The sequence below is a fragment of the Babylonia areolata genome, chromosome 26, assembly GCF_041734735.1.
Source record: "Babylonia areolata isolate BAREFJ2019XMU chromosome 26, ASM4173473v1, whole genome shotgun sequence".
In the NCBI taxonomy this organism is placed as follows: Eukaryota; Metazoa; Mollusca; class Gastropoda; order Neogastropoda; family Buccinidae; genus Babylonia; species Babylonia areolata.
Window position 1 is genome coordinate 12,315,438 of NC_134901.1, and position 13,859 is coordinate 12,329,296.

General features: G+C 43.1%; 1 protein-coding gene across 2 annotated transcripts in view; it reads right to left on the reverse strand.

The window, feature by feature from the left end:
* Positions 1–3,981: 3,981 nt before the first annotated feature.
* The window catches only part of LOC143300653 (uncharacterized), a 152,696-nt gene continuing 142,818 nt past the window's right edge, over positions 3,982–13,859 (reverse strand). For both annotated transcript variants that reach the window (XM_076614482.1, XM_076614481.1), the window contains exons 4-5: positions 9,641–9,819; positions 3,982–6,610 (exon numbers count right to left, since the gene is read on the reverse strand). In XM_076614482.1, coding sequence (XP_076470597.1) covers positions 6,193–6,610; positions 9,641–9,819 — 597 coding nt within the window. In that variant the 3' untranslated portion in view covers positions 3,982–6,192. The remainder of the gene's footprint in view (positions 6,611–9,640; positions 9,820–13,859) is intronic.

Here is a 13,859-nt window from a genome sequence, read left to right on the forward strand (position 1 = left end):
AAAAGGAATGTTTTCAGACTTAATGTGGGGACATGAGTGAGGAAATGTGAAGGACTTGGTTATAGCTTACCTATATATGCTCTGTGGGTAACCAGTGCAACTCTTTTAGAAGGGGTGTGCAGTGTGCGGATCGTTTTGCTTTATAAATCAGTTTGGCGGCAGAGTTTGTACCAGCTGCAGTGGTCTGAGGAGTGTATGGAAAACGAAGACATCTTGGCTTGGATTTATTATTCACACTTCCACTTCTCTATGGAAAACGGAGACGTCTGGACTTCGGTTAATTATTTTCTCTCTGTCGTCTGTCAGTTTGTTTTCTGTGTGCGTCAATGAGGTGTTGTGTGGAGGGGAGGTTAGGGAAAGAGGGACTGATCTTTGGGTGTTGTAAAGTTTCTTTTTGTTTATTGTTTTTTGAACATTTTTTATTATTTTCCAATTTGGCAACATATGGAAGTTTAACGTAAATACATACATGGGAAGGGGAGCGGGAACGATAAGGAAAAAAAAAGATGCAACATACAAACATAGTATTTTTGTGAAACACACAATTGGGAAGGTGAGGGGAAACAATAATATATACAAAACACGACATAAAAAAACAAACAAACAAAAAACAACAACAACAAAAAACAAACAAACAAACAAAAAAACACCCACGCAAACCATTAGAAATATTCATTTAGAAAAGAAACATCCATTTCATCCAAAAATGTATCATCTGTATACGCCTCAACGCATATACTTCTTTCACCAACATTACTTGCCTTAAGTTTGACTTCTGTGCATGTCAAACAACGATTTTCTATCTGTATATACAAACAGCAGATCATTCACAATTTGCACATTATTTCACATATTCATACTTTGTAATTTTCTTACTGGAAAGAAACAACAAACAAAAACAAAAAAAGCAACAAATAAACAACAACAAACAAGTATGATTTTATTTATTGTTTCCTATCAAAGGTAAATAAGGCAACCATTTTGTCTTGAAGCTGTATGTTTCACATACAACCATAGCATTATATTCTTCTGTTTTATATATTGAGAGAATATAATTTTCAAATGAGTGAATGCTTGGGAGGCATTTATCTAATTTACATTTATATCTATCTATCTATCTATCTATCTATCTATATATATATATATATATATATATATATATATATATATATATATATATATATCTTCCCTAGGAGGATTAACAAATCAAGAACTGAGTCCGTAATCATATCAGGGTGGAAACCAAAGATTATAATATATTCATTAAATTTTAAATTTGAACAAGTTATACATTTTGTTTTCAACACATCTTCTAGGTTTAATCAAAAACGTCTTGAGTGGTCACATCGCCAAAAAATGTGTTCAATGCTATCCTTAACTTGCAAACAAAAGTCACAATTTATACTGTTTACTAGATCTATTTCTTTTAAAACCACATTTGTTCCAATAATCCTATGTAATATGCGAAGTTGTAACCACTTAAATTCAATATCTTGTATTTTTCAAATTTTATCAAAAAACGTTTCCCTACATATTATGTTTGCACCAAGTTTCTCAGACCATTTTTGACAGGAATTAGGGAGAGTATCATCAGTAGTCAAAACATCATAGTATATCCGTGATCCCTTAGATGTAGAATATATTATTTTCAATGCTCATGAAATATCATACGTACAATGGCTTGTTGAAATATTAAGTTCTGCTTGTTGAATATATTTCTTAATCTCAGGCAACCGTGAAAAGCTTTAAAAAAATATTTATTCCATATTTTCTATTGAAATCGATTTGGGTAAGAAATCTTTCATTTTCATTGAAAAATGTGCTACACAATAACCCCCCTTGTTAATCCATCTTCCATAACGTCTTGTCATAAATCGTTCTGTTTGTCTTACTTCGCTGGACCAACCTGCTGGTTTTGCTGGATGATATATTGGATGTCCCCCAAAAAGTGAACCGCTTTTTGACAAGTATTTTCTCAGTGATAGAGAAACTGAATTCAGTGAAAATTTTCACACAGTAACCGTAAGGTATCATCAACAAGTCTGCAAAATATCTAAGAGTTCGGGCGCAAATTATGCGAGTATTGTCAAATTCAAAACAGCATGTCAAAAATCCAGTATCAGAGTTGTGCAATGTGACCTTCATCATGTTCATGCCAGCTGCCAGGTGTTGGCATCTGTCAATCAGTGTCAGTCTAAAAATAGCCTGTCTGGATGTCAAGTCTATTGATTTTTTTTAATTATTGTCGTTTGTATCTAAAATCAGTTCTGTCCAAAGGTTCAGTTTGGAAGGATCAACCATGCCTTTGAGCGAAAGTGATAAGGTTACCATTGAAAACTGTTTCAAGAAGAAAGGCTGGGGTGGAAGAAGGATCGTAAAGGAATTTCCAGGCAAGGGGTGGAGTCATGTCACTGTAAATAGACTTATCGATAAAATACGCATTACATGGTCAGTAGCGCGTAAAACTGGCAGTGTGAGACCCAAGACTGCATGTTCGGAGGAGAACAAGGACCGTGTTGAGGAACAAATTCAACCCCAAGAGAAGCCAGTGACCCACACATTTCTTTGAGTAGTTGCAAGCGATTTACAAGTGAGCAAGTCTTCTGTGCAAAGAATGCCGAAAGAACTGGAGCTGAAGCCCTTCAAGAGGATACGGGTATCAAGGAGGGACCAAAATGTTAGAGGGAAAAGAAAAACTCGCTGCCGTAACTTGAATGACCGCTACTCGGCCACTCAAGTGAAAAGGATCATTTTCACGGACGAGAATGACTTTACGTTAGAGATAGATAAAAATCGCCAAAACGATCGCGTTTATGGGAAACGGAAACGAGAAATTCAGCCACTCGCCTCTCTTATGAGATAATGGTTTCAGCTGGAGTATCCTGGAAAGGAAAAACAAAAATTTATTTTATTGACACTGATAGAGCCAAGGTTAACAGTGAAAGCTACATTCAGTTATAGGATGATAATCTTCTCCCGGATTGTAGACGTCTTTATCCAGAGACAATTATGTGTTTCAGCAAGATGGGGCTCCTTCAAACACAAGTAGGGTAACCCAGGCCCATCTGGAGGAGGCTACACCAGAATTCATTAAGAAGGATGAATGGCCTCCACAAAGTCCTGACTGTAACCCAATGGATTATGCTTTATGGGACTCTCTGAAGGAGAAAGTTTACCGAGGAGTGAGAGACAAATTGACCGAGCAGGCGTTAAAGGACAGGATAGTTATGTAATGCGAGGAGATATCGGTGGAGAAAAAAAAGGTAAACGCATTTCTGCTTGGAAGAAACGGCTTCGTTTAGTCGTGAAGGAAGATGGAGGCCACACTGAGCATAAACTAAGTGAGTTTTCCTCTGATATTGGAATCTTTGACATGCTGTTTTGAATTTGACAATACTTGCATACTTTGATATTTTAGATATTTTGCTAACTTTTTGATGATACCCTGAGGTTACTGTGTGAAAAGTTTCAATGAATTACGTTTCTCTGTCACTGAGGAAATACTTGTCAAAAAGCGGTTCACTTTTGGGAGGACACCTGATATATACATATTATGTTTCCCCCTTTAAAAAAAAAAAAAAGTATTGAAAATCTAATGCGATTTGAACAAAATCATTTGATTAGTTGCTAAATAAAGAGAAATGTTCATGTATGTGAGTGCATGTGTGTATATGAGTGTGAGTAAGCGAGAGAGAGAGAGAGAGAGAGAGAGAGTTTATTTTCATTTTTTGAAACAAACTATATGGATATGGTGGGTATTATTTATTACCTATCATTTCGAAATCAGCCACACATGTTATTGTTATTTGCTTTACATCTTCGCTGCTGAAAAGTTCCCCAACAAATTAATTGAAAAAAAAGTCGGTGTTTTACATTCAACAACAATCTCTATCATTATACACTGTATGGGTTTTCGTTATTGCGAGACAGGTATATATATATATATATATATATATATATATATATATATGAGCAGTTTTTTTTAAAGCATGGCATAACTGGAAAAAGGTTTATAGACAAAAGAAGAAAGAAAAAAGTTTTCATTTTGACAACATTCTGTGGAATTATACATACCACCTACACAGGCGTGTGTTTCACTTACTGCGAAACAAACGTTTTCTTCTTTGATCGTATTCAGTTTCTTTCGCTACAACGGGAGATGAACACAACGTGGTATCAAAATTCGCTGTATTCTATTTATATGGTCGAGGCTCTAATAAATTCTATCAAGATTTCAAACTGTTGTAAAGAAAGTTTCATCTTCGGTTGAATGTTTCGTCTTGTGTCAACACCCATGTTACTTCGACGTTTGTTGAAAACGATTATGTTAGATTTTATTGTTATCAATAATATCTATTAACATCATTGTTATGATTATTATAATTATTATCATTTGAAACTTCGACATTTTTAGCAGTATTAACATGAAACCATTTATGTTAATGGTATTTTTGCTTTTATTACTAAAAAGGCCACATACTTGTGATCTATATGTCCATTTAAAGACGATGACATTCTTTAATGTTTACTATTTCTAAATCATTCGTGTACACACAATAAAGCTTATATTCTTCCTGATTAAAAAAGACATCATTTGGAAAATAAGTAGCGTACTTGAGCTTTCCATATATGTACAAAATACATACTTGAGCTTGCAATACGGATTTCGGAGTCTAACCTAAACAAACACATTCACATTCTATTTTTGTGCAAACTGTTGATAAAGAGACTTGTGTTTAACAACACAACCGCACACACACGCGCGTGCACATACGCACACGCACACACACACGCACACACAATCATCTTAATAGGCTACCGCGAATATCACAAACAGGATAGGAAGGATTACATCTTTAGAGATGTGGATTTTTCTTCAACTTATATCACAAAAGGAAACGATCACATCTTCAAACAATGTGGAGTATTCTGTTGAAAGAAAGAAAAAAAACACACCAAGAAACAAAAACAGAAACAACACGAGAACGAAACCAAAATAATACACATGCAGACAAACAATGGAAAGAAATAGAATGTTCTTCTTCTGTTTTCTTTTAGTGCAAACCCATCAAAGAACTCGATGACATCTTCACACAATGTGGAGAATTCTGTTGAAAAGAAAAGAAAAAACAACAAATAAACGAAAAACAACAACAACGATAACAACACGGACGACTTTTTTTTTTTTTTTTTTTTTTTTTTTTTCTTAGCGCGGAACGGAACGCGTGCGCTTCTTTTCCTTTGTAACCAGTACAGAGGGATTACGGTGACCCGCATAACAGAGGGATTACTGTAACCAGTACAGAGGGATTACTGTAACCAGTACAGAGGGATTACGGTGACCAACGGTGACTAGTACAGAGGGATTGCTGTAACCATTACTGAGGGATTACCGTAACCAGTACAGAGGGATTACTGTAACCAGTACAGACGGATTACTGTAACCACTACTGAGGGATACAGAGGGATTACTGTTACCACTACAGAGGGATTACTGTAACCACTTCAGAGGGATACAGGGAGATTACTGTAACCACTACAGAGGGATACAGAGAGATTACTGTAACCACTACAGAGGGATACAGAGATTACTGTAACCACTACAGAGGGATTACTGTAACCACTACAGAGGGATACAGAGGGATTACTATAACCACTGCAGAGGACATTTTGACAGCACGTGGACGGGAAGGTTCTGAAAAAAAAGTAAGTAAAAAAAAAAAGGACAATGACACGTGGAAGAACTTTCCACAAGAAAACAGGGACGTGTTGATTTCCTCACAGAAATATCCCCCCCACCACCCCAACAACAACAAGAAGCACAATAATAATAATAATAATAATAACAATAATCATCATCATCATCATCGTCATCGTCGTCGTCGTCGTCATCATCATCATCACCCAAAGCAACAGAACGACGCCCCCCACCCCAGTCCAAAATCCCACAGCCAATCCCCACATTCCTGCCTCCACCCCCCACCAACACACAGTGATAAGAAACTCTAGGGAGAGCTGGACAGTACAAGGTGTCCCCCCCTCCCCCTCGCCCTCCCTCCCCCCTCCCCTCCCACAGACACACACACTTTCTACACCTGGCCGTACTGGAACAGAGAGACGTCGAGAGGCACTTGGGGCAGCTGGCTCCAGCGGCGAGCCCTACCCCCACTCCCACCCCTACACACATACTTTCTACACCTGGCCGTACTGGGACAGAGAGACGTCGAGAGGCACTTGGGGCAGCTGGCTCCAGCGGCGAGTCAGGCTATGCAGCAGGCGGTCCTTGAAGCGGTATATGTCTGTGTCTCGCACTGCCCGCGACACGTCGTTGGGGTTCTCCCAGCTCCGGTAGTGGTGCAGCAAGGCGTCAGACTCTCCCACGTGGGTCATCGCCCCCCTCCCGTCCCCCAGGCGGAAGCGCCAGACGTTGTGAATGCCGACGACCTGCACGGCCATGGGGTTCACGATGTACTTGGCGCGGTGGCTGTGCGGGAACAGGTTGGGTTCCCGCTTGTCCGTGCTCAGCACGATGGAGCGGTACCGGTCTGCCTCAGCCCTGCCCGTGAAGTTCTCGCTGTTCGGGGGCCACTCCTTCCGGAAAAACACGCACCTGGGGGTAGTGGGTGACACACAGAGAGACAGAGAAAGAGAGAGAGAGAGAGGAGTGTTATTTACTGTTGCTGAAACAGCCCACGGTGCAAACACACACACACACACACACACACACACACACACACACTCACACACACACACACACACACACACACTCACACTCACACACACACACACACACACACACATACACACACTCACACACACACACACACACAAACAAAAACACAAACACACACACACACACACACACACACACACACACACACACACACACACACACACACACACTCATACAAACTCACATCAGAAAGGAGAAAAATGATGATGGAAGAAACAAAAAAAAAAGATTTTAAAAAGACAAAAAAAAAAAAAAAAAAAAAAAAAAAGAAAAAGAAAGAAAATAATAGTAAGAACCTTCCATGGATGCTGAAACTATCCTGCTCATTTGCAGAACTTTTACTCATCCACCGCCTCCCTATCATCAAGGACGTGCTGCAGCAGCAAACCCAAGCAGCTCTCCAAGAAATTCCGGCATCGACTGATATAGAAGAGGTATGGAGCACCTTTAGAGATGCTGTGTACACAGCAGCAGCTGACACACTCAGCTTTGTACAGAGGAGCCACAAAGACTGGTTTGACGAGAACGACTCTGGAATCGCCAAGCTCCTGAACACACTGCATATACGGCATCAGGATCACATTTCCGTTAAAGACTGCCACAGGAAGAAGAACCAGTACTTGCAAATCAAGCAACTCGTACAGAAGAGGCTGCGTGAGATGAAGAACACCTGGTGGGAGAGAAAATCCGAAGAACTTCAGTCCACTACTGATGCTCACGACATGATGGCCTTCCATGATGGTCTCCGAGCTGTGTATGGACCGAGAGTCACAGGATCAACCCCTGTCCGAGCCTTGGACCAGACCACCCTCCTGACAGACAAGAAAGACATCCTTCCCCGCTGGACAGAGCACTTCAACACCCTCCTCAACAGGGACTCGTCCGTATCTGACGAGGCAATTGCAGCCCTCCCACAGCTACCAGTCAATGATTCGCTAGCTGCCCCTCCCACCAAGTCCGAGACCCGGAAGGTCCTGAAGTTGACAACGTCAGGAAAAGCACCAGGAACGGATGGAATCCAGGCTGACATCTACAAGTATGGTGGCGAGGTGCTGACAGACAAGCTGCTCCAGTCTATCTGGGAGAGATGGGAGGTCCCCCAGGATTTCAAGGATGCTTCAATTGTCCACATTTACAAATGGAAGGGAGATAAAACATCCTGCGATAACCACCGTGGAATCTCTCTCCTCTGCATCGCCGGCAAGATCTTCGCCCGCATTATACTGAACAGACTGGTTCACCATGTCTCCAAACAGTCATCCATGAAGCACAGTGCGGCTTCCGCTCAGGTAGGGGAACATGTGACATGCTGTTTGCCGTACGCAAAATGCAAGAGAAGTGCCGTGAGCAGAACAAGGAGCTCCACATGGTCTTTGTAGACCTGACTAAGGCCTTCGACACGGTGAACCGCAGTAGTATGCGGAAGATCCTCCTAAAGTTCGGCTGCCCAGAGAGCCTAATCCAGCTGAATGCGTCATTCCACGATGGCATGCAGGCGAGAGTACAGGAAAATACGGACATGTCGGAGCCGTTCCCTGTGGTAAATGGAGTGAAGCAGGGCCGCGTCCTGGCACCTACACTGTTCTCCATTCTCTTCTCTGCCATGCTGATTGACGCCTTCCAAGACTGTGACCGGGGCATCTACATTCAGTTTCGCACAGATGGCAAACTTTTCAACTTGCGGCGACTCCATGCCAGGTCCAGGGTGTTTGAGGCACTGTTGAGAGAGTTCCTCTTCGCTGATGACTGCGCGCTTGCTGCACACACCCATGAGGACATGCAGTTATTATGGACAGGCGCTTTGGACTCACCATCAGCCTCAGCAAGACCGAGTCCATGTACCAACCAGCTAGCTCACAGAACGCCAGTGCCTCCCCCCCAACCTGCAATCAAGATCGATGACACAGAGATCAAGTCAGTCGACAAGTTTTGCTACCTGGGCAGCACCCTATGCAGCAATGGAGCCCTTGATGCAGAAGTGACGCTGCGCATCGCCAAGGCCAGCTCCGCCTTTGGAAGACTCAACAACAGGCTGTGGAACAACAACGGCATCAGGTTCAGCACCAAAATCAAAACCTACCGAGCTGTTGTGCTGACCACCTTGTTGTACTGCTGTGAAACATGGACGACGTATCGCCGTCACATTCAACAACTTGAGCAGTTTCACCAGAGATGCCTACGAAAGATCCTCGGCATATAGTGGCAAGACAGGGTCTCCAACCTCCAGGTCGTAGAGAGGAGCGGCCTGCCCAGTATTTAAAACCTGCTGATCCAGTGCCAGCTATGCTGGACAGGACACGTTGTCCGCATGACAGACAGCAGGATACCAAAGATGCTATTGCATGGACAGCTGAAGGAAGGCCACCGCGAACTTGGAAGACCCTGCAAGCGCTTCAAGGACACCTTGAAGACAAACCTCAAAGCCTGTGACATAGACATCGCTTCCTGGGAAACTGATGCCCTTGACCGCTCTCGCTGGAGGATACTTTGCAAGGGCCGACAGAAGAGTAGGCAGGCAGGCTTATCTGTTGGTGTGTGTCCTCATATGGGAGAAGAGGCCGATTCTGGATGCGCAGCACTTCCCACAGGTGTTGCAAGGGAAAACGTCTCCAGAAGTTGAGCCCTGCTTCCTTCGCTCACGCTTCTCCTTTTTGGCCAGCGTTCTCTTCTTTTCAAACGTCTTTATGCCACTAGAGCACAGCATCCTCCAGCAAGAGCGGTCAAAGGCATCAGTTTCCCAAGAAGCGATGTCTATGTCACACAAACAAACAAACAAAACCAACAAACTAACAAACATCAACCTCAACGTCCGGCTCTGCTTCCGAAGCAACAACAACAGCAACAACAACAACAACAACCCCAAATACAAACTAACGACCCCAGCCCGACCCCCAGCCACCCCCTAACCTGAAGAGGTAGCCAGCGGCATTGTCGTGGAAGGAATCCAGGAGCTGGGTCCACGTGGAGGTCTTCTTGGGGATGATGAACTCGTCGAGATCCTGGTACACCAGGTAGCGGCTCACCCCCCGGTGACGGTTCAGGCACTCGTTGTGCGAGGCCAGCTGGGCGAAGTAGTGCACCTCAGGCTGTGGGAGGGGGGGGGGGGGGGAGAGAAAACAAACAAGAACGTTTAAAAGAAATCAGGTTGTTAAGGTCAGTGTGAAGCAGGGGGGAATGGGTGGACGGACAAATCAAGAACGTTTAAAAATAATAATGATAATAAATTCACGCTTTTTATGGTCAGTATGAAGGACGGGGAGGGGGAGGGGGGGGGGGTGGAGTGGCGGACAAATCAAGAACGTTTAAAAATAATAATGATAATAAATTCACGCTTTTAATGGTCAGTATGAAGAAGGGGGACAAAACAAGAACGTTTGAAAAATTCACGTTTTTTTAATTTTTTTTTTTTAGGGGTGGGGTGGGGGTGGCAAAACAAGAACGTTTGAACAATTCCAATTCACGTTAATTTAAGGTAAGTATAGGGGGTGGGGGTGGCAAAACAAGAACGTTCTTCAACAAATTAAACCCCCTTTGTTTAGTATACCCAGCTGTGCAAGTTCAGTGAGTAGTCCTTAACTTTTTGTGAATTCTGTATTACAAACCTTGTCTCCAAGTTCTCCGGTGTTGCATTTCAATCGTGTTTGTTTTTTTCTTTCAATATGCACGTTTTATTCTCTGAGCAGATCAAGCAGTTATTGATATTTATCTTAATAAAATATAGCAGATAAAATACAATATTGTCTTTTTTTTTCTTCATTGCGTTATATTCATTTTAGGGGAGGTATTGGTGGGGAAACCTTGGAGGTAGGGTGTGTGTGTGAGGGGCGGGGTGTTGGGGGTTGAGGAGGACTACATAGTGTGAATTTATCACCATAAAATGCGGATGGTTTATTATCAATCAGCGTGCATTTTTTGGTGACCCTACATTTGCGCCTTGTTTTGTGTTTGTTGCGACGGCTATAGGCTGCGTGTATGTATGTGGTGTGAGCATGGGGTGTGCTGTTTAATATTTTGTTCTCACCACAGCAACAACAGCAACCGCAGAAAATAAGGTGGTGGGTTGAGAAGAGCAGATGGTCCTGATGGGGATTACCTGTATCGCCCAGCAAGACAGAGAGAGAGAGAGGGGGGGGGGGAGGGGGGGGGGGAGAGAAAGAGCCTTTTGTGAGGTGAGTGACGAATGAATTTATCACCGTGAAGAGAGACGTTTTCTCAAGTTTGGACGGGAGAAGTGTGAACATTTATGGAATGGGTTCTATCTGTATTGCTGGTGCCTGTTTGATTAAAGTGATTGTTATCATTATAATCATAAGGAATGTTTTGTTGTTCTTTTTTTTCGGGGTTGGGAATTGCATTGTTTGGTGTGTGTGCGCGTGCGTGTGTGTGTGTGCGTGCGTGTGTGTGTGTGTGTGTGTGTGTGTGTATCTGTCTGTCTGTCTGTCCGTCTGTCTCTGTCTGTTTCTGTCTCTCCCCCCCCCCCCAGCCCCCCAGTCCTCTCTCTCTTTGTCTCCCTCTCTCTCTCCCTCAGTAATGACAATTTGGAAGAACAGCCCATGCCTTAACACCTTAATCCTTGAATAAAACAAAAAGAAAGTTTCGTGTTCTGAGTGTTCTTTGTCAACCACTTTTCTGTCTGTCTCTCAGTTCCTCAGTGTCTCTTCCTTTTCCTCTTCAGTACCGTTTCCACAGCTGTCCACCCAGAGGTTCTGGCCATTCATTGTTCAGGGTGGAGACCAAAAAAAAGTTGCTTACCTGTCTGTGTCAGTGTTGGTTGTCTGCCAAAGGGCTGTCGAGTGTCGCTCACTCTATGGGGCGGTCTATTGTCTGTCGCCCGCTTTCCTATCTGTGTCTGAGTAAAGTGTTTCTCTACTGCTTACATGCATGCATGTCTGTCTCTAGTTCTCTATGCGTGTGTGACAGAACAGAACAGAACAGGACAGGACGGGACAGAAGAGAATGGAATAGATCTGAATAATTGAATGTCTTGAAACTGTACTTCGTCTGTATGCATGTATGCCTCTAGCTCTGTGTAGATAGAATAATTCACTTGAATGTCACGAAACTTTAAGGTGGTTTGTGTGTGTGTGTGTGTGTGTGTGTGTGTGTGTGTGTGTGTGTGTGTTTTATCGTTTCTTGATACATACATACATACATACACAGATAGAAATCAACAACAAATCAACAAGTCGATATAATTATACATGTTTATCATGCCTCTCCATTACATGACGGCCGAAATGGCGATAATGATAATCAAAATATAACGCCTGGAAAAATATTTTGAAAAGAAGCGTATTTTCTTAGGGATGTTTTCCAGAAGATTGCCCCAATGCAGTATTCGGTCTGAATCTTGCCGGCTTGGTCGTATTTTCTTAGAGATGTTTCACAGAGGATTGCCCCGATGCAGTATTCGGTCTGAATCTTACCGGCTTGGTCGTAGTTTCTGATAGAGTGTTTCACACAAGATTGAGCCAATGCTAAAAGTCTGATTGTGGAAGCTTTGTGTTGACTGACGCGCAATGCCCATGCCCACAATGACCTTAAAAAGAAAGAAAAACAAAAACCCTGACCACTTCAATCCCAGCCTTGACGAAGTTTGGAAAGAAACGAATTAATAATCAAATCCCATGGCCTTAGTAAATTTCCCAATCTCATGGGGAAGAAATGAAATCAAGATATCTGATTTTGAGATATATCACGCCAACTTAGACAGTACTGGGTCTTTAATCCCCAAATCATGTTGCTTTGAATTGCTCAGCCGACCGCAAAGGGAACTTCTTCTTCGTTCATGGGCTGCAACTCCCACGTTCAGTCGTATGCCGTACACGAGTGGGCCTTTACTTGTATGACCGTTTTTACCCCGCCATGTAGGCAGCCACACTCCGTTTTCGGGAGTGTGCATGCTGGGTATGTTCTTGTTTCCATAACCCACCAAACGCTGACATGGATTACATGATCTTTAACGTGCGTATTTGATCTTCTGCTTGGGTATACACACGAAGGGGGTTCAGGCACATGCATGTCCACACATATGTTGACCTGGGAGATCGGAAAAATATTCATACAGACAGGGCATACAGACAGGGAAGACAGACAAGGACATACAGACAGGGACATACCGACAAGACATGCAGGACAGAGACAGGCAGACAGGATATACAGACATACAGACAGGGACAGAAAGACAGGACATACAGATATACAGGACAGGGACAGACAGACAGAGAACATACAGACAAGACATACAGACAGGATATACAGACGAGACATATAGACATACAGGACAGGGACAGACAGACAGGACATACAGACAAGACATACAGACAGGACATACAGGACAGGGACAGACAGACACGGACATACAGACAAGATATACAGACAGGACATTCAGACAGGGACATACAGACAAGACATACATACATACAGACAGACAGACAGGGAGATACAGACATACAGACAGACAGGGACATACAGACAGGACAGACAGACAGGGACATACAGACAGGGACATACAGACATACAGGACAGGGACAGACAAACAGGACATACAGACAGGACATACAGGCGGGGACATACAGACAGGATATACAGACATACAGACAGGGACATACAGACAAGACATACAGACAGGGCATACAGACAAGGACATACAGACAAGACATACAGACAGGGACATACAGACAGGACATACAGGACAGGGACATACAGACAGGGACATACAGATAGGACATACAGACAGACAGGGAGATACAGACATACAGACAGACAGGGAGATACAGACAGGACAGACAGACAAACAGGGACATACAGACAGGGAAGACAAGACAGGAAAGACAGACATGACATACAGACAGGGAAGACAGACATGATATACAGACATACAGACAGGAACATACAGACAGGGAAGACAGACAAGGCATACAGACAGGGACATACACACAGGACATACAGGACAGGGACATACACTGAGGACATACAGACAGGACATACACACAGGACAAACAGACAAGGCATATAGACAGGTACATACAGACAGGGGCATACAGACAGGTACATGCATATAGACAGGACACACACACAGAGGACATCCAGACAAGGACATACAGACATGACATACAGGCAGTAC